A 25,561-nucleotide genomic window follows, 5' to 3' on the forward strand; every position below is an offset into this window, starting at 1 on the left:
GTCCATACTGGATCTAACCTTAACAGTGAGAGTCTAGTCCATAGTGGGGCCAGCAGAAGACCATCCCGAGCGGAGACTGGTCAGCAGCGCAGAGATGTCCCCAACCGATGCACAGGCCAGCGGTCCACCCTGGGTCCCGACTCTGGACAGCCAGCAGTTCATCCATGGTCACCTGACCTGTGTCCCCCCCCCCCCCCCTCCACAAGAGAGAGGGGGGCAGAGGAGAAAAGAAAAAAAACGGCAGATCAACTGGTCTAAAAAGGGGGTCTATTTAAAGGTTAGAGTATACAAATGAGTTTTAAGATTGGACTTAAAATGCTTCTACTGAGGTAGCATCTCGAACTGTTACCGGGAGGGCATTCCAGAGTACTGGAGCCCCTATAGAAAACGCTCTATAGCCCGCAGACTTTTTTTGGGCTCTGGTAATCACTAATAAGCCGGAGTTCTTTGAACGCAGATTTCTCACCGGGACATATGGTACAGTACAATCAGCTGGAGTTAGACCGTGTAGTATTTTAAACGTAAGTAGTCAAATCTTACGAATAAGATTAGTTTAGCTTTTAATGTATTATTGTTCTTTGGTCAATGGTCAACAAAAAAAACAAACAGTTGTACATTCATGATTGAAAACTAAAATGTTGCAGACCGAAAGGGTTTAGGCTGAAGTTGAACACTTATTGCGCCCAGAGGTGGGTAGTAACGCGCTACATTTACTCCGTTACATCTACTTGAGTAACTTTTGGGATGAATTGTACTTCTAAGAGTAGTTTTTATGCAACATACTTTTACTTTTACTTGAGTATATTTATAAAGAAGAAACGCTACTTTTACTCCGCTCCATTTATCTACAATCAGCTCGTTACTCGCTACTTTTTTTTTAAATCTGTTAATGCACGCTTTGTTTGTTTTGATTTTGTCAGACACGCATTCAAAGTAGGAACTACGCATGCCTGCGTTTCACCAATCAAATGCAGTCACTGGTGACGTTGGACCAATCAAACAAAACCCGGCGGTCACGTGACCGTCACACGTCGAATCCGACCTAAAAAAGTTGAAAGACTTATTGGTGTGTTACCATTTAGTGGTCAATTGTGCAGAATATGTACTGTACTGTGCAATCTACTAATAAAAGTTTCAATCAATCAATCAAAAGTGAAAAGGAAAAAAGACACTTTTTATTTCAACCGTACTTCCCGTCAAAAGCCTAAAGACTGATCGCACAGTTCCTGTCTTCACAATAAAAGCGCCGCTCCATCGCGCCTGCACTAACAAAATAAGAGTCTCCGAAAGCCAGCGCAAACAAGCAAGCAAGCTACGGAATTTGCCGCCAATGTATTTCTTGTAAAGTGTATAAAAACGAATATGGAAGCTGGACAAATAAGATGCCAAAAACCAACGACTTTAATGTGGTATTAGACAGAAAAGAGGAACTTTTTTTCTCCTCCATTTGAAAATGTGGACATTATCAGCACTATACTGTTTGATTCCAATCAACGCAAGTCATCAGAATCAGGTAATACACCAACTTATATTCTTGTCTTCATGAAAGATAGGAATCTATATGTTAAACATGCATGTATATTCATTAAAACACCTTTAACATTTCAACAAAAACGGCAAAATAAAAAAATATAAATTATATACTGTATATAAATATATATATATATATATATATATATATATATATATATATATATATGATATATGTGTATGTATATATGAGGTAGATCACCTCGACTTAGTCATTTATTAAGTAATTGATTAACGTTGAAAAACTTACTGGGGTGTTACCATTTAGTGTTCAATTGTAGGGAATATGTACTGTACTGTGCAATCTACTAATACAAGTTTCAATCAATCAATCAATCAATAAATGCCTACTGAGCTTATGGTGCTGTTAAGTTATTGTGGCTCAATTTGCCTTAATTTTTTTATTTTAATGTATTATTATTTAATATATATTATTGTTTTAGTTGCTTAAGAAATATTCCTGGCTATGAATTTGCTCATTGCTATTTTTATATTTTTGTGCATTATTTGTTGCCGTAATCATTAAACAAACAGGTTACTCATCAGTTACTCAGTACTTGAGTAGTTTTTTCACAACATACTTTTTACTTTTACTCAAGTAAATATTTGGATGACTACTCCTTACTTTTACTTTAGTAATAAATCTCTAAAGTAACAGTACTCTTACTTGAGTACAATTTCTGGCTACTCTACCCACCTCTGATTGCGCCTAACCCTATAAACAATGTCAAGTACAAAATGAACTTCGGAAAATTATGAAATGTCCTTTGCACAACATATTATGAATACACATTATACACAACATGAACGTAGTTCAATTATATACACAGTAAAGGCATGTGAAATATCTTTGCACATGTATTAAACCGTTGCACCAATTATATACTATATATACAAACAATTATACTTCCATTTTTTTATATCCCATGTTTAGTTTTTAATTAACATTAATCATAGTATTAACTACAATGTTGATTCAAGAGTGATATCTTTTTTCAAGACATTGGTCCTTAAAGTGTTTTTTAAAGGGGAACATTATCAGCAGACCTATGTAAGCGTCAATATATACCTTGATGGTGCAGAAAAAAGACCATATATTTTTTTAACCGATTTCCGAACTCTAAATGGGTGAATTTTGGCGAATTAAATGCCTTTCTGTTTATCGCTCTTTTTGGGATGACGTCAGAACGTGACGTCTCCGAAGTAATACAGCCGCCATTTTCATTTTCAACACATTACAAACATTGGGTCTCAGCTCTGTTATTTTCCGTTTTTTCGACTATTTTTTGGAACTCTGGAGACATCATGCCTCGACGGTGTGTTGTCGGAGGGTGTAACAACACTAACAGTGAGGGATTCAAGTTGCACCACTGGCCCGAAGATGCGAAAGTGTATGCCCCCAGACCCCCATTGAATGTACCGGAGTGTCTCCACATGACAGACATGGCACAGAGATGTATGGATAACCTGCAGATGCATTTTGCAACGATAAAGTCAACGAAATCACAAAGGTGAGTTTTGTTGATGTTGACTTATGCGCTAATCAGACATATTTGGTTGCGGCGTGACTGCCAGCTAATCGATGCTAACATGCTACGCTAATCGACGCTAACATGCTATTTACCGGCGGTGCTAAAGCAGACATGGCACAGAGATGTATGGATAACCTGCAGATGCATTTGCAACTATACAGTCAACAAATTCACAAAGGTGAGTTTTGTTGATGTTGACTGCCAGCTAATCAATGCTAACATGCTATGCTAATCGATGCTAACATGCTATTTACCATCGGTGCTAAAGCAGACATGGCACAGAGATGTATGGATAACCTGCAGATGCATTTGCAACTATATTACGTTTACTTCCACCCACATTTAATGCGAAAAAAACACTTACCTATCGAAGGATTTTGAGTTGGTCCAGTGTCACCAGATGCGAAAGTCCTGATCGTTTGGTCCGCACATTTTACCGGCGACGCTAACGTAGCTATTCGGCCATGCTAAGGCTACGAATAGCGTCAATAGCTTTTCGCTCAATAGCTTCAGTTTCTTCTTCAATATTTTCATACTCCAACCATCTGTTTCAATACATGCGTAATCTGTTAAATCGCTTAAGTCGGAGTCTGAATCCGAGCTAATGTCGCTATATCTTGCAGTGGTATTCGCCGTTGTTTGTTTACATTGGCAGCACTGTATGACGTCACAGGGAAATGGATAGTCGCATCGCAAATAGCGAAAATCAAGCACTTTAAAGCTTTTTTTAGGAATATTCGGGGACCGGTAAAATTTTGAAAAAACTTCAAAAAACTGATTTTTATTGTTTTTAACCCTTTTGAAATTGTGACAATGTTCCCCTTTAAATGTGTGAATGGAACTGGAACATTTTAAGGAATAATCCAAGCTGTTCCACAGTTGAACTCCCCTAACAGATACCCATCTACTTTTTAAGCTCGTTCTTATTTTTGGTATTTTTATGTTACGAGATTTTAATGAGTAGATTTTACATTACTAGATTACCAATTACGAGTGTAAATATATTATGAATAAAACTAAACAGCTCCCTAGTGGAGAGCAAATACAGTACTCTTCTACGGACGTATAAGTTGCATGAGCGTCAAACTGTAGACATTTGATTTTTCTAAGGGTTGACTGTACAGTAAAGAAACAATGTTTTTCATCATCTAATATGTAATTTTCATTGAAAGTATAGAGTTAGGCTAAGGGTTAGGGTTGGGTTAACCCTAACCAACCATTTTGTGTAACCAGGGTTAACCCTAACCCTAACCCTGGTCACACAAAATGGTTAATGGTTGATTATATGACCGAAATAAACTTATGTAATTCATTCATTCATTCATTATGAAGTGCATTGCATGAGCTCAAAACAGGTTGGCGTACTTGGTTCGATGTCAACATTAATCAGGTGTTTAAATGTAATCCCCTTACATGTTCCCAATGAGGAAGAGTAAATATTGAGCAAAGACAAATGTACAGCACTGAGACAAACTCTAAGACTTTCAGCCACAGGTCTTTTTTTCTGTTTAAACAACCAAAACATTTGCAACCTTGCTCCAGTATCCCTGCAAGCTCCCCAGGGTTTGCGAACCCCAGTTGAAGACCTCTATTTTGGATTTAAGCCCTTTCAGAAAACTAGTCGATCATTAGTTGATTTCATGCATTCAACAGATTTCGAAACAAAGCCTGATAAATAATAATAATAATCTAAAAATATGCTTTACGTATTATGACAACTTTCGTTCTTTGCATTTAAAGACGTACGTGATGAACTCATGCCTGTGATGAGCTCAAAAAAAGTCTGCGGGCTATAGAGCGTTTTCCGTTCGGGCTCCAGTACTCTGGAATGCCCTCCCGGTAACAGTTCGAGATGCTACCTCAGTAGAAGCATTTAAGTCTCATCTTAAAACTCATCTGTATACTCTAGCCTTTAAATAGACCTCCTTTTTAGACCAGTTGATCTGCCGCTTCTTTTCTTTCTCCTATGTCCCCCCCTCCCTTGTGGAGGGGGTCCGGTCCGATGACCATGGATGAAGTACTGACTGTCCAGAGTCGAGACCCAGGATGGACCGCTCGTCGGGACCCAGGATGGACCGCTCGCCTGTATCGGTTGGGGACATCTCTACGCTGCTGATCCGCTTGAGATGGTTTCCTGTGGACGGGACTCTCACTGCTGTCTTGGAGCCACTATGGATTGAACTTTCACAGTATCATGTTAGACCCGCTCGACATCCATTGCTTTCGGTCCCCTAGAGGGGGGGGGTTGCCCACATCTGAGGTCCTCTCCAAGGTTTCTCATAGTCAGCGTTGTTACTGGCGTCCCACTGAATGTGAATTCTCCCTGCCCACTGGGTGTGAGTTTTCCTTGCCCTTTTGTGGGTTCTTCCGAGGATGTTGTAGTCGTAATGATTTGTGCAGTCCTTTGAGACATTTGTGATTTGGGGCTATATAAATAAACATTGATTGATTGATTGATTGATTGAATTGTTGCGTATATGATTGTGAACGATAGGCAGAATTATAAACAAAGTTTCTCCTTTGAAGCTAAAGAAGCCCGATAAGAAAGAAGAGGTCTGTTCAACACACTCAAACTTTTAGATAGGAATTTAAAAGAACCATACGAAATGTGTTACAGGTGTAACTAGGGCTGGGCGATATATCGATATATCGCGGGTTTGCGATATAGAATGACGATATCGTAATATTGGAGTATACGTTCTCACGCAGTTGCTTTTAGCTGCGGGCATTACGCTTCAAGCTCTTCTCACTCTTTCCTGTCTTTCCTTCTCGCCGACAAAAAGGCGCACATTCTTACATACTGTCACGTCATACGTCACATACGTATACACCCTCGCAGAGCAGAGAGGCAGCAGACTGGGCTACGTTAGCTGCTAACGTCGCCGTACGAGTGGGAATACAAGAGAAAGAGGGTGCGGATCTGGTAACACATGAAGGAAGACTTAATTCCCAATAAAAACAGCAGGGCGGTGGTTTGGCTTCAAGTGGGAATATGTCGAACAGACAACCGTAATTTGTCAAGTGTTGGCCAAAAGCAGTGCTATAAAAAAGTAGCATCACTGCTAATATGTAGCATCATTTGAAAAGTCACTCGCTAGATAATGAAGAGAATTTCATAACCTTAGTAACATACCACATAGTGAAGGACGAATACTATTTGATTTCCTATTATGCAGCTAATTTTTATTTGTCACTTAAAATGTCTCTGACAATCTTGCACATTATGTTTCGGAAATGACATGAATGTTTGTGCCACTGTTTAATAACTTTAATAAATACACTTGGAGGAGTTCAAATACCTAGGAGTCTTGTTCACGAGTGGGGGAAGAGTGGATCGTGAGATCGACAGGCGGATCGGTGCGGCGTCTTCAGTAATGCGGACGTTGTACCGATCCGTTGTGGTGAAGAAGGATATGAGCCGGAAGGCAAAGCTCTCAATTTACCGGTCGATCTACGTTCCCATCCTCACCTATGGTCATGAGCTTTGGGTCATGACCGAAAGGATAAGATCACGGGTACAAGCGGCCCAAATGAGTTTCCTCCCCCGTGTGGCGGGGCTCTCCCTTAGAGATAGGGTGAGAAGCTCTGCCATCCGGGAGGAACTCAAAGTAAAGCCGCTGCTCCTTCACATCGAGAGCCAGATGAGGTGGTTCGGGCATCTGGTCAGGATGCCACCCGAACGCCTCCCTAGGGAGGTGTTTAGGGCACGTCCAACCGGTAAGAGGCCACGGGGAAGACCCAGGACACGTTGGGAAGACTATGTCTCCCGGCTGGCCTGGGAACGCCTCGGGATCCCCCGGGAAGAGCTAGACGAAGTGGCTGGGGAGAGGGAAGTCTGGGTTTCCCTGCTTAGGCTGTTGCCCCCGCGACCTGACCTCGGATAAGCGGAAGATGATGGATGGATGGATGAAATACACTTTTGGTCTTTTGACTTAGTTGTGATTTCCCTCTCTGCATGAAAGTTTAAAAGTAGCATATATGAATGCAGTATGAAGAAGAATGTTTTAATGTAGACACATAGAATCATCATACTGCTGTGATTATATGCATCAAGTGTTCATTCAAGGCCAAGGCAAAATATCATAATATATATCGTATATCGCGATATGGCCTAGAAATATTGCGATATTAAAAAAAGGCCATATCGCCTAGCCATAGATGTAACGTCTTGCAGTGGAGAGCAGGTAGGGCCAGCAAGCTCTTAATTGCATAGTGTGTTTCTTGATGGCTCACTCAGTACATGTATGTAGAATGTTTTGTCCAATCAAATTTCAGTTTCAATGTGTTGCCATGGCAATGTAATCTGTTCAGGCCTTCGGATTTAGTAGTGAAGGGCGATGCCACTTAAACTATAAAAGAAATGGAGCTGTTTTGTTTTCTTAAAGGGGAACATTATCAGCAGACCTATGTAAGCGTCAATATATACCTAGATGGTGCAGAAAAAAGACCATGTATTTTTTTAACCGATTTCCGAACTCTAAATGGGTGAATTTTGGCAAATTAAACGCCTTTCTGTTTATCGCGCTGGAGGCGATGACGTCAGAATGTGACGTCACCGAGGTAACACACCCACCATTTTAATTTTCAACACATTACAAACACCGGGTCTCAGCTCTGTTATTTTCCGTTTTTTTGACTATTTTTTGGAACCTTGGAGACATCATGCCTCGACGGTGTGTTGTCAGAGGGTGTAACAACACTAACAGGGAGGGATTCAAGTTGCACCACTGGCCCGAAGATGCGAAAGTGGCAAGAAATCTGCCGCCAGACCCCCATTGAATGTGCCGGAGTGTCTCCACATTTTACCGGCGATGCTAAGACAGACATGGCACAGAGATGTATGGATAACCTGTAGATGCATTTGCAACGATAGTCAACGAAATCACAAAGGTGAGTTTTGTTGATGTTGACTGCCAGCTAATCGATGCTAACATGCTACGCTAATCGATGCTAACATGCTACTTACCGGCGGTGCTAGAGCAGACATGGTACAGAGATGTATGGATAACCTGTAGATGCATTTGCAACTATATCACGTTTCCTTCCACCCACATTTAATGCGAAAAAAACACTTACCAATCGACGGATTTAAGTTGCTCCCGTGTCAAAAGATGCGAAAGTCCTGATCGTTTGGTCCGCACATTTCACCGGCGATGCTAACACAGCTATTGGGCCATGCTATGACTATGAATTCGCTCAATAGCTTCAGTTTCTTCTTCAATACTTTCATACTCCAACCATCTGTTTCAATACATGCGAAATCTGTTGAATCGCTTAAATCGCTGAAATCCGAGTTTGAATCCGAGCTAATGTCGCTATATCTTGCTGTGGTATTCCCATTGTTTGTTTACATTGGCAGCACTGTGTGACGTCACAGGGAAATGGCCAGTGTCTTCGCAGAGAGCGAAAATAAGGCACTTTAAAGCTTTATTTAGGGATATTCCGAGACCGGTAAAATTTTGAAAAAAACTTCAAAAAATACAACAAGCCACTGGGAACTGATTTTTATTGTTTTTAACCCTTTTGAAATTGTGATAATGTTCCCCTTTAACTAAACAGATTGCAGATTCACCTCACAGAGCCAGATAGCAGACAAGGTCTGTGGCTAGGGTTGAGCGACATATCGATATACTCGATAAATCGCAGGTTTGTCTCTGTGCGATATAGGAAATGACTATATCGTGAGATTCTGAGTATACGTTCTCACGCAGTTGCTTTTAGCTGCTGGCATTAAACTACAGGCTCTTCTCACTCTTTCTTGTCTCTCCTTCTCACAGACAGCAAGCGCACCTTCTTACATACGTCACATACGTATTCGCCCTCGCGGAACAGAGAGGTAGCGGCATGGGTAACGTCAGCTGGGGTGCGAGTGGGCAATACGAGAGAAAGAAGGTGCCAATCTGGTCACAAATGAAGGAAGAATTAATTCCCAAGGAAATCAGCAGGGGGTCCATCGTCTGGCGGTGGTTTGGCTTCAAGTGGGAATATGTCGAACAGACAACCGTAATTTGTCAAGTGTTGGGCAAAAGCGTTGCTACAAAAAGTAGCATTACTGCTGTGGATTACATCGGGCTGTCTACCCCGCAGTATTTGAGGACCAGTCATAGACAATTTAGGGTGAAAAGCAAATTTTCTTTTCACCCGCATACAAAACATTCTAACTTGGATTGTTTCCCTGGCTTCGAGACTCTCCCGAAGGACGGTGCGGCGAAGACACAACAAACTCCCTTCTTGTCTCTCATGGACACACACCTGTTGTTGACTTTGGACTAGCGACTGCACAATACATCAAGGCCGCGGAACAGACACACTATGGGCTTACACACACACACATCCCCAAAAATACACGCCACACATACACACCCCACCACCCCAACCCAACGCCCTCGACGCAAATCCCATAAGGGTGCTGAAAGGATGGTCAGCGCCTGAGAGCTGCGGCCTACCACCATGACCCCGAACTCCCTTCCCTCTGTTGCTAGATATCTCCAAATGTATGTTGTAATACGTATATGTGCCTTGCTATGGAGGTTTTTTCCCACTCCAGACTGGGCCCCCTTAGGAGCCCTGTCTAGATTGTATTTTTGTACTCATCCTTCCCCAGCGTTTACCTTTTTCCCATCTTTTACGGGGTGCCTTATGGCAACCCATCAGCGTTCCTGTTCTGTAACCCTGTACACTGTTTGTCTAATCTTGAACAGGTTTGTCCTGAAAACAAAGTTTTGTTGTACTTGTGCAATGACAATAAAGACCTATCCTATTCTAATATGTAGCATCATTTGAAAAGTCACCTGCTAGGAGCAGGCGTGCCCACTTTTTCTGCAGGCGAGCTACTTTTTAATTGATCGAGTCGAACGAATCTACTTCTTCATATATATAATTTATATTTAATTATTCATGAAAGAGACGTTTTTGTTAACACGTTAAAGGTGTTTAATGATAACACAAGCATGTTTAATGACTTATAGATTCCTTTGTTTCATGAAGAGAAGAATATAAGTTGGTGTATTACCTGATTCTGATGACTTGCATTGATTGGAATCAGACTGTAGTGCTGATAACATACACATTTTCGAATGGAGGAGAGAAAAAGTCCATGAAAGTGGTTAGTTTTTGGCATCCTATTTGCCCAGCTTCCATACTCGTTTTTATACATTTTGCAAGAAATACATTGACGGCAAAATCCGTAGCTTGCTATCTTGTGCACACTAGCTTTCTGAGACTCTTATTTTGTTAGCGCAGGCAGGATGAAGCGGGGCTTTTATTGTGAAGACAGCAACCGTGCAGTCTGTCTTTAAGATTTTGACAGCAGGTACGGCGCGAAAGTGTTGAGAAAAAAAGTGTTTCTCGCCCTCCTCTTGATCTATTTTCTTAGCCGGCGTCATCTCAGAAGAACCTCGGGTGCGGTGAATGTCAATCAAGTGACGAAAGTGACGTCGTTGTAACGATTGATGATCACAAATGTTTAGGTTTAATTTTTTAATGCTTGGTTTGCGATCAACTGGCAGACCCTCCACGATCGACCGGTAGCTCGCGATCGACGTAATGGGCACCCCTGTGCTAGAGAATAAAGAGTGTTTACTCCGCATGGCAACATCTCCGTTCAATGCCACACCAACAAAATTCCAAGGCAACCACTTACACATCAACACTGTATTAAAATAATAGAGAACAACATAGGGAGATAACGTCCGCAGTAACCCACTACATAGCAATTTGATTTCCTATTATGCAGCTCTGTGACGCTTGACTGGCATCGTGGTGTGCGGGTGCGTTCTCTCGTGGATGCGAGCGGGATGGAACACAGCGTGAAGGTAAAAATGATGATTTATTAAACTACAAAACAGACTAGGAACAGAAAACTTGCACAAAAGGCACGAGAGACAAAAACCAACAGAACTAGTATGTGAGCTAGATAGAACTAAGGACGCTAGCATGTGAGCTAGGAAAATAAACACACAAATAGCGTGGAAGCTAATCGAATACAGAAAGGTAGTTACCACAATGCGGGATAGCGACGTCACCTGTTGCATGGAAAGCAATTTTCACTGCGAGCCCGAATGGAAAACAAAGGCAGGCTTAAATAGGGAGGTAATCAAAAAGCAGGTGCGTGTGAGAAACACAAGGCAGGTGACACGAATACGTAACCAGGCAACGAAACAAAACAGGAAGTGCCACCAGGAAATAAGGAAGCCAAATAACAAACAGGATGTGATATACAAAACCAGAATATACCATGATCCGAGCAGCGGATTATGACAAGCTCATTGATATTGAAATATCTTGTGTGACATCATGCACTAAAGTGCACTTTATTTGTTTTAAACTATTGTAATGGCGTTCTGTATAAAAACTGCACTTTAAATTAGTCTTGTTTTGATATGCCATTTTAGTGACATCATGCACAAAAGTGCACTCATAGCCTGTTTTAGAATGTCTCTGACAATCTTGCACTTTCTGTTTTGAAATGACATGAATGTTTGTGCCACTGATTAAATACTGTTTAATAAATATAGTTTGGGTTAAATGACTTAGTTGTGGTTTCCTTCTCTGCATGAAAGTTTAAAATGAGCATATATTAATGCAGTATGAAGAAGAATGTTTTAATGTAGACACATAGAATCAACATAGTGCTGTGATTATATGCATCAAGTCTTCATTCAAGGCTAAGGCAAAATATCGAGATATATATCGTGTATCGCGATATGGCCTAAAAATATTGAGATAATAAAAAAAGGCTATATCGTCCAGCCCTGGCTGTGGCGATCAATAAGTTTCGCTATCGTTGGTCCGACTAGTTGAGTAATCAGAAAAAAGACACTTTCCAGCCTCAATGAATAGTGTAGGAAAAATAGTTGAATTAAACAAAGACGTTTCTGCTCGAGTACAGAGCTGTCAATTTAGCACGTAAGTTGGAGTTCTACTTAATGCAGGGGTGTCCAAAGTGCGGCCTGGGGGCCATTTGCGGCCCGCCACACATTCTACAAAAATTGCAAAATTGATAGTATTGCAAAAATAAAAAAAAACATTTAAAAAAAAAGTGGAATGAGGTGAAATCTAATGAGAAAAAGTGGCAATGTTGACACAAAGCTGCCATGCAGGCAGTTTTTTTGTTCCTTCTGTCTTTATTTTCTTTTTTTTCCATTGCTAAAAAAAAAAAGGACAAAAAAAATCTATGTTATAATGAATTATTACTTAAAAATTATCACTTTAAAATGTTTCATGTGGAAAAAATATTGCATATGTTGTGTGGTTGCCATGTAAAAACATCAAAGTTTTGACGAAAGAGCATAAAACAAACAAAATAATAGTTCAAACTTAAAATCGACAGATATATCGGAAATTGATCTTGAAATTTAAGTGTTAAAAGTAAATAAAAAAACAACATGTATCACTTTATGAGTGGGGAACCTTTCGGATCTCAAATATATTTAGTCGGATTTTATTTAACTTTTCACAGTGATTACTCAAATATATTAAATAATTAAAATCAATGGTGTCCTGCATTATTGATCTTTGAGGGCTTTAATTGCTGAATAAAGGAACTCCCCTGAAGAAATCAATAAAGTACTATCCATCTATCTATCTATCTATCTATCCATCTAAATACTGCATATTTCAGTTTTACTATAAAAATCAAAGTTTTCTTTGACAGAGAAGGCATAAAACCTTATTTGTTTTACGTTATATCAACCTCAAGTTGATAAAGTGATTTACTGTAAGCATTAAATAAAATAAAAAAATAATAATTTGACTTATTTTGAACATTTTAGTGACTGAGACCCTCTATGCTCCCCAGGAGCCCTAAGGATTAAAAAAAACAAAAAACATATTTTGCTATGGTTTGAAAATGAAAAATATCAAAATGGCCCCCGCATGCTTCAATGTTTCCGTGTGCTGCCCTCTGTGGAAAAAGTTTAGACACCCCTGACTTAATGTTATACGTGCCCAATACGGAAAACGTCTCTCTCTATAAAGCCAAGCTTTTTATGTACTATTTATGATTTGTATAATTGTGACGTGATATTGGTGTTATGAAGAGGTGGAATAAGTGGACCAAGACTCCACTCAATGCCCAGGTGGCAAAAGCACGGGGCGCACCACTTGTGTCTTAGCAGAGTAAACTGCTGACTTTCTACAGTTTTGCAGCCCTTTGGGGAAATCCAATATTGAACTCAAACACTTACAACGGGGAACTTAATTTCCCGAGCTGCAGCCAATATTTGCTTGTTCTTCTCCTTTTTAACGCTGTACTGTTCAATGTCAACTTTGCACTAGCGAACTTCCTTACGTCATCGCCAATACGCCCTGTTCAGTCTGTTTGCACCAGTCAGCATAAAAAGTCGTACATTTCCAGGCGTTACAACATTCATCTGTTGAGATGTTGCCTGCCAAGTTGACAATCGTTGCCTGTGAGTATTTGATGAAATCTACACGAGAAATAATGGTCATTAATGCTAACTGATGTTCTATTTCCATAGTCTTGGCATCAATGTGGTGTTGCTCAGCATTCACAGGTAACCGATTTCTTTTTTTCTTTTTCTATCAGTGTATTTTTACTTATAGAAGAGCAATGCAATATTTTTTAAGTTTAAAGGCCTACTGAAATGAGATTTTCTTATTCAAACGGGGATAGCAGGTCCATTCTGTGTGTCATACTTGATCATTTCGTGATATTGCCATATTTTTGCTGAAAGGATTTAGTAGAGAACATCAACGATAAAGTTCGCAACTTTTGGTTGCTAATAAAAAAGCTTTGCCTGTACCAGAAGTAGCAGACGATGTGTGCGTGACGTCACGGGTTGTGGAGCTCCTCACATCTGAACATTATTTATTATCATAGCCTCCAGCAGCAAGAGCTATTTAGACCGAGAAAGTGACAATTTCCCCATTAATTTGAGCGATGATGAAAGATTCGTGGATGAGAAAATTTAGAGTGAAGCACAAAAAAAAAAAAAAAAAGAAAAGAAAAATTGACGGCTCTGGGCGGCAGCAGTGTGAGCGATTCAGATTTAATTAGACACATTTACTAGGATAATTCTGGAAAAACCCTTATCTGTTTATTAGATTAGATTAGATTAGATAGTACTTTATTTATTCCTTCAGGAAAATTTAAATTTTTACCACAATCCCATTCAAGATCAGACAAACGTTACCGGGAGACAGAACAGGATCGCTGACAGGTCTGCCGGCTTCCAGCGCCCCTTACAAAAAAGGTGAGAGACAGGTAAACAAGTGGGGGGGATGGGAGAAAAAAATAGAAGATTAAAATAAAATAAAATATAATAAAACGCGACCCCGAAAGGGAATAAGCGGTAGAAAATGGATGGATGGATAATAAAAAAAATCGGTCTAAGCCTGGGCCCTGGAAAGGGGTTCCAGACTGAGGCCAAGAGAAAAAAACAACAACTCATAACCATAGTACGCATCAAACATCAAAGAAGACAAAGGACATTAAAGCAGCAGATACAACCAGCCTCTTCTACATACAGCTATGAATAAAATATAAAAGAAACATACACTGTGGTGGCCTCTGCGGTGTTCCATGCCATTGTCTGCTGGGGTGGAGGGAGCATGGCTAAAGACAGGAGCAGACCTAACAAAGCAACCAAGAGAGCCGACTCCACTCTCGGCCGTCAACCAAATCTCGGCCAGTGTCCAGTCCGCATGGATGAGCGAGGATACGCCCAAGGTGACTGAGGTGTCCGACACCTTATTGTGTTAATAGTATTTTAGTGAGTTTTTTTAAGTCAAACCTGAAAGTCGGATGGCTGCGGTGAACGCCAGTGTCTCTGAGAGAAGCCGAGGAGCCAAGATCACAGCTGCCTTTTTGACAGCTACAGGAGGAGGTCCCATATCCATCCCCATCCATTTTCTACCGCTTATTCCCTTTCGGGGTTGCGGGGGGCGCTGGCGCCTATCTCAGCTACAATCGGGCGGAAGGCAGGGTGCACCCTGGACAAGTCGCCACCTCATCGCAGGGAGGTCCCATAATCCACTGAAATCTCCGGTAAGAGCCGACTTAATATCACAATTTTCCCATCCAAAAACTTGCTGGTTGACGTACAGAAACATGTTCGCTTGACCGCTCTGTGTTAAAGCTTCACAACAAACAAAGAAACACCGGCTGTGTTTCGGTGCTAAAGGCAGCTGCAATCCACCGCTTTCCACCAACAGCATTCTTCTTTATAGTCTCCATTATTAATTGAATAAATTGTAAAAGATTCAGCAACACAGATGTCCAAATTACTGTGTAATTATGCGATGAAAAGAGACGACTTTTAGCCCAGCCGTAAGTGGTGCTGGGCTAAAATGTCCGCTCAACCAATAACGTCACAAACATCATTCCGCGACGTTTTCAACAAGAAACTCCGCGGGAAATTTAAAATTGTAATTTAGTGAACTAAAAAGTCCGTATTGTCATGTGTTGCAATGTTAATATTTCATCATTGATATATAAACTATTAGACTGCGTGGTCGGTAGTAGTGGGTTTCAGTAGGCCTTTAAATGTGTTGCTTTAGTATTTTGAATAATATAAAAAAATAATAATAACTGTGTTGTGTGTTTAGCCCGATCAGCTTTCAAACACAGTCTGGCATGTTCCGATAAGAACATTGAACTGCAATGCCGTAAGTATACCACCTTTGCTCCAACGAACCTTGTTTGCTCCAGATTGTCCTGCATTGCACCAACCTCCCATTGTGCTTCATGCCTTGTACAGCTAAAAGTCATGTGATCGCGGTGGAAGAAGTACGCTATGGTAAAGCCAATACTCTCAACTGTACGGCTTTACCCACAGTCGCCACAGTCTTCCCAGTTGACCAGCGCTGCCTCCGAACAATATTCACGGAATGGGTCGGGTTCATGTGAGAAGCTTTTTACATATGATATGATATCACACAGCATAATACACAGTAGAATTTACAGCAATATATGATTAGTGTAGGGCCGGGCGCTATGGCCTTTTTTATTAATATCTCGATATTTTAAGGCCGTGTCGCGATTCACGATATTTTGCCTTAGCCTTGAATGAACACTTGATTCATATAATCACAGCAGTATGATGATTCTATGTGTCTACATTAAAACATTCTTCTTTATACTGCATTAATATTTGCTCATTTAAAATTTTCATGCAGAGAAGGAAATCACAACTAAGTCAATTGACCAAAAATGTATTTATTAAACAGTTATCAAGCAGTGGTACAAACATTCAGCTATTTTGCATGTTTGGTTTTAATAGTTGTGTTTCAATAATTATCATATTGAGTGTGACAGTTATACAGTCACATTTAGTAAAACCTAATGTTTGTATTTGCAAATCTTATTAAAAAAACACCTGATTCTATTAAAACTCACATGAATACATTATCACAGGCATTTTTAGACGTATTGCATGTTTGGTTATGGAGTTATGTTTATTTAACTTCCATATTTAGTATGACAGTTACACTGTCATATTGAGTATAAAAACCTAATTTGTGTCTTTGCAAACCTTACAAAAGATCATGTTTGTAGTAAAACTCACAAATGTACATTATTTCAGGCATTATTAGCTATTTTGCATGTTTGGTTTTAATAGTTTTTTTGAATAACTCACATATTGAGTATGAGTTATACAGTCATATTTAGTAAAACCTAATTGCTGTATTTGAAAATCTTATTAAAAAAAAAACCACCTGACTCTATTACAACTCACATAGATACATTATCACAGGCATTTTTAGCCATATTGCACGTTTGGTTATGGAGTTATGTTTATTTAGTATGACAGTTATACTGTCGTATTGATTAAAAAAAAAACTAATTTGTGTCTTTGCAAACCTTACAAAAGATCATGTTTCTAGAAAAACTCACAAATGTACATTATTTCAGGCAGTATTAGCTATGTTGCATGTTTGGTTTTAATAGTTTTGTTTAAATAACTGTCATATTGAGTATGACTGTTATACAGTCATATTTAGTAAAACCTAATTGTTGTATTTGCAAATCTTATATAAAAAAACCCACCTGACTCTATTACAACTCACATAGAAACATTATCATAGGCATTTTTAGACATATTGCACATTTGGTTATGGAGTTATGTTTATTTAACTTTCAGATTTAGTATGACAGTTATACTGTCATACTAAGTAAAAAAAAAACAAATTTGTGTCTTTGCAAACCTTACAAAAGATCATGTTTCTAGCGAAACTCACAAATGTACATTATTTCAGGCATTATTATCTATCTTGCATGTTTGGTTTTAATAGTTTTGTTTAAATAACAGTTACACAGTCATATTTAGTAAAACCTAATGTTTGTATTTGCAAATCTTATTAAAAAAACACCTGATTTTATTAAAACTTACATGAATACATTATCACAGGCATTTTTAGACATATTGCACGTTTGGTAATGGAGTTATGTTTATTTAACTTTCAGATTTAGTATGACAGTTATACTGTCATACTGAGTAAAAAAAAAACTAATTTGTGTCTTTGCAAACCTTACAAAAGATCATGTTTCTAGTAAAACTCACAAATGTACATTATTTCAGGCATTATTTGCTATGTTGCATGTTTGGTTTTAATAGTTTCGTTTAAATAACTGTTATATTGAGTATGAGTTATACAGTCATATTTAGTAAAACCTAATTGTTGTATTTGCAAATCTTATTAAAAAAAAACCATCTGACTATTACAACTCACATAGATACATTATCACAGGCATTTTTAGACATATTGCACGTTTGGTTATGGAGTTATGTTTATTTAACTTTCATATTTAGTATGACAGTTATACTGTCGTATTGATTAAAAAAACAACTAATTTGGGTCTTTGCAAACCTTACAAAAGATCATGTTTCTAGTAAAACTTACAAATGTACATTATTTCAGGCATTATTATCTATCTTGCATGTTTGGTTTTAATAGTTTTGTTTAAATAACAGTTACACGGTCATATTTAGTAAAACCTAATGTTTGTATTTGCAAATCTTATTTAAAAAACACCTGATTCTATTATAATTCACATAGAAACATTATCAGAGGCATTTTTAGACATATTGCATGTTTGGTTATGGAGTTATGTTTATTTAACTTCCATATTTAGTATGACAGTTACACTGTCATATTGAGTATAAAAACCTAATTTGTGTCTTTGCAAACCTTACAAAAGATCATGTTTGTAGTAAAACTCACAAATGTACATTATTTCAGGCATTATTAGCTATTTTGCATGTTTGGTTTTAATAGTATTGTTTAAATAAATAACTCACATATTGAGTATGAGTTATACAGTCATATTTAGTAAAACCTAATTGTTGTATTTGCAAATCTTATTAAAAAAAACCACCTAACTCTATTACAACTCACCTAGATACAGTATCACAGGCATTTTTAGACATATTGCACGTTTGGTTATGGAGTTATGTTTATTTAACTTTCATATTTAGTATGACAGTTATACTGTCGTATTGATTAAAAAAACAACTAATTTGGGTCTTTGCAAACCTTACAAAAGATCATGTTTCTAGTAAAACTCACCAATGTACATTATTTCAGGCAGTATTAGCTATTTTGCATGTTTGGTTTTAATAGTTTTGTTTAAATAACTGTCATACTGAGTATGGCAGTTGTACAGTCATATTTAGTAAAACCTAATGTTTGTATTTGCAAATCTTATTAAAAAAACCTGATTCTATTAAAACTCAAATAAGATACATGATCACGGGCATTATTTTGCATGTTTGGTAATGGAGTTATGTTCGTTTCAGCTGTGATGGCCAGCAGCGTTGCCGCCTGACAAAGCCAAACCCAAGAATGTTTGCATGCGACGCCAATGACAACTTTGTCCAGGTCAAGTACATGTGCACGCCACAAAGCCCTGGTGAGCTTTCTATGGAACTTCAACACAAATGTGTTTTGTGTAATTTTCTTCCCCAAAACTGTAAGATCTGTCATCACATTCTGCTTCAACAGCTATGCGCACAGTTGTTGCCTGTGACGGACAAACAGCAGCTATCACCTGCGGTAAGGATGCAGCTCTGACATTGCACGTGGTAATTTGACCATGCAATGAGTAGTCAAACACCCATCAGTACACTTAATGACAAATGTGTGTCACCCTCAGCTTTTGGCACCGCCATCGAGGTTACGAAGGCCACTTATGGACGCTTTGATGAGAATCTCTGCACTAAGACCCCCTCGGACGCAACCTCCTGCTCGAGCCCATTTGCCGAAGATCTCGTTGCAGACAGGTAAGTGTTAGTTCGGTGGATTGTCTAAATTTAGTCCCACGAGCAAATAGGGAGGTTTGTTTGTTGGTTCTGTTCATTTTTAAACCGTTTGAGTCCATGGGAAATTGCCACCTTCCAGATCCAGGTCTGCGCTCTAGTCAGGGGCATTTTTAGCTAATGGGAAATTACAATTTTGTTAAAGATTATCATGAGAGTGCCATATGAAAGCTTGGCAAATCGCAATGGTCCTGAAAAATGCTTCTACTTTAATTGACAGAAACATTCATCCACATTGAATGTACCGTATTTTTCGGACTATAGGGCGCACACTTAAAGGCCTACTGAAACCCACTACTACCGACCACGCAGTCTGATAGTTTATATATCAATGATGAAATATTAACAATGCAACACATGCCAATACGGCCGATTTAGTTTACTAAATTGCAATTTTTAATTTCCCGCGAAGTATCCTTTTGAAAACCTCGCGGAATGATGACGGGTGCGCGTGACGTCACCGGTTGGAGCGGACATGTTCTTCCAGCACCGCTCACGGCTAAAAGTCGTCTCTTTCCATCGCATAATTAGACAGTATTCTGGAAATCTGTGTTGCTGAATCTTTTGCAATTTGTTCAATTAAAAATGGAGACGTCAAAGAAGAAAGATGTAGGTGGGAAGCGGTGTATTGCGGCCGCCTTTCCTTTTTTACATTCCCGAAGGAGAAGCTTTACTATGGAACAGAGCGGTCAAGCGAACATGGTTACCGACCACATGTCAACCAGCAGGTTTCGTTGAGAAAATTGTGGTAATAAGTCGGCTCTTACCGTAGACATGAGCGGCGCTCGTGTCCTCCTGCAGCTGCGGACTCTCTTACCTCCTCCCACCGGAGACACTGGCGGTCACCACACCCGTGGCCACACCCCTCCGACTACCATACCATATAATCTCACTAAAACACTAATAACACAATAAGCAGATAAGGGATTTTCCAGAATTATCCTAGTAAATGTGTCTAATAACATCTGAATGGGTCCCACTGCCCTCGCCTTTTCTTTTTTTCTTCTAGTCCTTCACTCTCACTATCCTCATCCAACCGACACGTTAATACGCTGACACACAATATCCGCATTCCCATCATGCATTGCTTCAAAACTACAGCAAGTAGTAATGTCCCAAAAAAAAAGAGTGACAAGAGAATAGAACGAGGATGGACAATTCAACCCTAAACTCACTCTTTTCCTGCAAATTACATTTCACAGATGCTGCCCATACCTATGCTCCTTCAGAGGTTGTGTTACTGGCTGCAAAGCATAGCACTTTCAAATACAACAATGAGTAGAGAGGAGTGTTATGTGTGTGTGTATGTGTAAATAAATCAACACTGAAATTCAAGTATTATATATATATATATTTATTTATTTATTTATAAAACCCGCCACCACCAAGAGATGTTTGACTCAGCATCTCTTGAGTTTGTTTGTTTCAGTTGCCATGACGACAGATTGCTCTAACCCGCCTCTGGTTAGTGTTCGGGACGCTCACCTGTTGCCCGGGCACTAATTAGAGGGCTATTTAGTCCATGTTCTGGCCTCACTCGGCCTGGCTTCTTAATTTGCTTTATGCAACAGATGAGGACTTTTGATATCTGGTACCTGTAGACTAGCTTCCACGCTAGGCTCTGTTTGTTGCTCGCACCCCCTTTTGTTTTTGCCGTCCGTGCTTTGAGCATATTTTTGTTTGTCCCCGTCTGAATTATTTTTAAAATAAAAAATTTCCTACCTGCGCGCTGCGTCCGAAATCCGATTGCATCCTGGGAGAACAAACCCCGCATCACCACGCGACCCGGTCGTCACATTCTCAGTACAATCTTTTCAGATGTCTTTCTCTCCAGTTTATCACACCCCTCTCCTCCGCTGGCCGCTCACTGTTAAAAAAAAACAGCTGATTAGAGTGTTCGGAACGCTCACCTGTTGCCCGGGCACTAATCAGAGGGCTATTTAGTCCATGCTCTGGCCTCACTCGGCCTGGCTTCCTAATTTGCTTTATGCAACAGATGACGACTTTTGATTCCTGGTACCTGTAGACTAGCTTGCACGCTAGGCTCTGACTGTTGCTCGCTTTGTTTGTTCCTGTCTGATTTATTTTTAAAATAATTTCCTACCTGCGCGCTGTGTCCAAAGTCCGATTGCATCCTGGGAGAACAAACCCCGCATCACCACGCGACCCGGTCGTCACATTCTCAGTACAATCTTTTCAGATGTCTTTCTCTCCAGTTTCTCACACCCCTCTCGTCCGCTGGCCGCTCACTGTTAAATACAACAGCTGATTAGATAAACACGTATCACCTGCGAAATCTTATCACCTGCCAGCTGTGTCTCGCCGCGCCGCACATGCCTCGCCCCTAGTCGATGGTGCTCCGCCCTCAACACGGAAGAGGCTTCAGTAGAGGAACCCCGATCTGTCCTTCACTTTGGCCTGCAGGTTATTGATATGAAACTTAAAAGGAAAGTGAGCAGTCCAAAAACAGACAAGTATTTGTAGGAGCTGACAAAAAGTAATTCTGACCCCTCAGCACAGGTAATCTATCTGGGGGGGCTGGGTAGGTGACACTGTTTGTCCAGTCAAAGTACATGCTTTTTCTCTTCTTTCAATTGAGACATGTGAATGTCCTAAAATGATTTCTCAATAGAATAAATAGAAATGAAGAGAGGAAAGGACCAAATGAGTCGATGATGGTATCTTCAGCATGAAGATATAAGCGGGAGGTGCCGATAGCCTTGGCCACGTCATTTAAGAAGTTCCAGCTTTAGAAATCTTAAGCCAGGGGTGTCCAAAGTGCGGCCCGCCACGCATTCTGCAAATGCTATTGCAAACATTTTTTAATCTTTTAAAAAAAGTGGAATGAGGTGAAATTTTAAGAGAAAGTTGCAATGGTGACACAAAGCTGCCATGCAGGCTGTTTTTTTTTATTTTGTCTTTTTTTGCCACTGCTCAAAATATATAAATATGTACATATTTTTTTTTATGAATGTGGAAATGAATTATCGACCAATTCAAGGCTCCAATTACTTCAAGTATTTCACTTGAAAATGTTTTGTGTGGAAAATATTGCATATATTGAGTTTGACAAAAGAGCATAAAACAAACAAAATAATAGTTCCAACGTAAAATCAACAGATAATAAAAATGTATCACTTTATGAGCGGGGGGACTTTTGGATCCAAAAGAGATTTATTGGGATTTTATTGATCCTTTCACTGTGATTAATCAGAAATAATAATACATTTAAATCAATGGTGTCCTGGAATTATTGATCTTTTGAGGATTCCAATTATTTCACATCAAATATTGATTTCTGAATGTTTTGGGCGGTCGGGGAAAATACTGCATATTTCAGTTTTACTATAAAAAACTAAGTTGTCTTTGACAATAAAAAGCATAAAACCTGAAGTTGATATAGAGATTTACTGTGAAGTGAATTATATTTATATAGCGCTTTTTCTCCAGTGACTCAAAGCGCTTTACATAGTGAAACCCGATATCTAAGTTACATTTAAACCAGTGTGGGTGGCACTGGGAGCAGGTGGGTAAGGTGTCTTGCCCAAGGACACAACGGCAGTGACTAGGATGGCGGAAGCGGGGATCGAACCTGCAACCCTCAAGTTGCTGGCACGGCCACTCTACCAACCGAGCTACTGTATAGATGGATAGATAGATAGATAGTACTTTATTTATTCCGTCAGGAGAGTTCCTTCAGGAAAATTACAATTTTCAACACAATCCCATTCAAGATCAGACTACTGTAAGCGTTACATTAAAAATTTTAATAATATTTTGACTCATTTTTAACATGTTATTGACGGAGACTCTTTATGGTCCCTGGGAGCCCTAAAGGTAAAAAAATTGATTTTTTATATATATATATATATATATATATATATATATATATATATATATATATATTACACATGCCATTTTGTAGATAGTTGGCAAACAAGTTGATGTAACTCTTGCATCTACTGAGAGCAATACTCTGCTTTTTTTGCCTAACTCATTTTCCTTGGACTGACCTACAGGTGTGATGAGCGGACTTCCTGCCAAATCGTTGCAAACCTAAGCTTGGGAAATGGGACTCACTGTGATAATCTTCCCAAGTACCTGACTGTGAACTATGAGTGTGTGTGATTGGTGAGCGCCACAAACACTCCCACAAACAAGCACCCACCCTCACACGCAATTATGTGATTTTTGCTTCTGCGTTTATGGCTTACAGCGCTGCTTGTCGGTCCAGCCCGAGACTGCAAGAGGAGAAGCACCTCGACATATATTTTGTCTAGTCGCTCGTGTGGAAAATCACAGAGCTCATTAAAAACTTGCATTGACTTGACTTGCAAAATCTGTCTTCTTTGGGTTTAGCCTCACAGATGTTGTGTCTTCTTGGGCTGCATCCCTATAATTTGGGTCTTCATGAGGGTTCCTTTTCATTTTCATTGTGACTTTGAAATGGGGAAAAGTATACGAAAATTAGATAATATTTTTAGATCTTATGTATACTTATATTCATCCAGTAATTATACAACCTTCATTTATTTCTTACTGGTTTAGATAACAGTTGAGTTAGTTTAACAGAGTTGAGATAATACCGATAAACAATAATAACAATATAAATACTCTAAAGAGCATGTCACAGCATGACTTAGACAAATGTTATTGGTCCACAAGGGAAACTGTTTCACACAGTTGCTCAGTTACAAAGGGTAAAGATGGAAAGGTTAATGCAGGTATATTTAAAATTTAAAATCGGACTGGATTTGTTGCACAGGTGGCATCCTATGACAGTTCCATGCTGGAAATCACTGAGAGCGGCCCATTCTTTCACAAATGTTTGTAGAAACAGTCTCCATGCCTAAGTGGTTCATTTTATACACCTGCGGCCGGGCCAAGTGATTAGGACACCTGCTTCCGATCATTCGGATGGCTGGCCAAATACTTTTGGCAATATACTGTATATTAAGTTAAGCTAACATTATTATTCTGCACTGAACATTTAAATTGTCAAACAATTTATTTTCCATGAATTAGTCTTAGTACAAACCATGCATTTAATTTAATAAAAAACAAGTATAAAAATTGTTTCACATAAATAAAAAACGTCTAAAAACAAAATTGTCTTTGGGAACCTAATATAGCTTAGAGTGGCCCTGTGTCACACATACATCTTCGTTATTACTTTGCTGCCTAATACAGTGGGGCAAAAAAGTATTTAGTCAGCCACCGATTGTGCAAGTTCTCCCACTTAAAATGATGACAGAGGTCTGTAATTTTCATCATAGGTACACTTCAACTGTGAGAGACAGAATGTGAAAAAAAAAATCCAGGAATTCACATTGTAGGAATTTTAAAGAATTTATTTGTAAATTATGGTGGAAAACAAGTATTTGGTCAACCATTCAAAGCTCTCATTGATGGAAGGAGTTTTGCCTCAAAATCTCACGATACATGGCCCCATTCATTCTATCCTCAACACGGATCAATTGTCCTGTCCACTTAGCAGAAAAACAGCCCCGAAGCATGATCTTTCCACCACCATGCTTCACAGTAGGTATGCTGTTCTTGGGATGCAACTCAGTATTCTTCTTCCTCCAAACACGACGAGTTGAGTTTATACCAAAAATTTCTATTTTGGTTTCATCTGACCACATGACATTCTCCCAATCCTCTGCTGTATCATCCATGTATCCATTTTGGTATAAACTCAACTTGTCGTGTTTGGAGGAAGAAGAATACTGAGTTGCATCCCAAGAATACCACACCTACTGTGAAGCATAGGGGTGGAAACATCCTGCTTTGGGGCTGTTTTTCTGCTAAGGGGACAGGACGATTGATCCGTGTAAAGGAAAGAATGAAAGGGGCCATGTATCGTGAGATTTTGAGCCAAAACCTCCTTCCATCAGTGAGAGCTTTGAATGGTTGACCAAATACTTGTTTTCCACCATAATTTACAAATAAATTCTTTAAAATTCCAAAAATGTTAATTCCTGGATTTTTTTTTCACATTCTGTCTCTCACAGTTGAAATGTACCTATGATGAAAATTACAGACCTCTGTCATCATTTTAAGTGGGAGAACTTGCACAATCGATGGCTGACTAAATACTTTTTGCCCCACTGTATACGTTAGAAAGTATGATGGAATCTTAATAAAATGATGTCAGTGAAACAGAGAGAGAAAAAAAAGAACAAACTTTCCTTATTAAGAGACTTTAGTACATTAATC

At 39.2% G+C, this 25,561-nt stretch overlaps 1 protein-coding gene across 1 annotated transcript; it reads left to right on the forward strand.

The window, feature by feature from the left end:
• The first annotated feature begins 13,356 nt into the window (after window positions 1–13,356).
• LOC133544164 (L-rhamnose-binding lectin CSL2-like) lies at window positions 13,357–23,667 on the forward strand. Its single transcript, XM_061889262.1, has 9 exons — window positions 13,357–13,474; window positions 13,544–13,579; window positions 15,633–15,692; window positions 15,785–15,929; window positions 18,824–18,936; window positions 19,029–19,079; window positions 19,180–19,306; window positions 23,362–23,473; window positions 23,559–23,667. Exons 1-8 carry the CDS (start codon window positions 13,444–13,446, stop codon window positions 23,468–23,470), a joined length of 672 nt encoding a protein of 223 aa, XP_061745246.1. The 5' UTR covers window positions 13,357–13,443; the 3' UTR covers window positions 23,471–23,473; window positions 23,559–23,667.
• The last annotated feature ends 1,894 nt before the right edge of the window (window positions 23,668–25,561 follow it).

The sequence above is a fragment of the Nerophis ophidion genome, linkage group LG27 (assembly GCF_033978795.1).
Source record: "Nerophis ophidion isolate RoL-2023_Sa linkage group LG27, RoL_Noph_v1.0, whole genome shotgun sequence".
Taxonomy (NCBI): Eukaryota; Metazoa; Chordata; class Actinopteri; order Syngnathiformes; family Syngnathidae; genus Nerophis; species Nerophis ophidion.

Bases quoted from the DNA above. Each gene is read 5' to 3' on its own strand.
- LOC133544164 (XM_061889262.1), top strand. From the start codon at position 13,444: ATGTTGCCTGCCAAGTTGACAATCGTTGCCT. The intron at 15,693-15,784 runs GTAAGTATACCA...TGCCTTGTACAG, and splicing joins GAACATTGAACTGCAATGCC to CTAAAAGTCATGTGATCGCG. The intron at 19,307-23,361 runs GTAAGTGTTAGT...ACTGACCTACAG, and splicing joins GAAGATCTCGTTGCAGACAG to GTGTGATGAGCGGACTTCCT.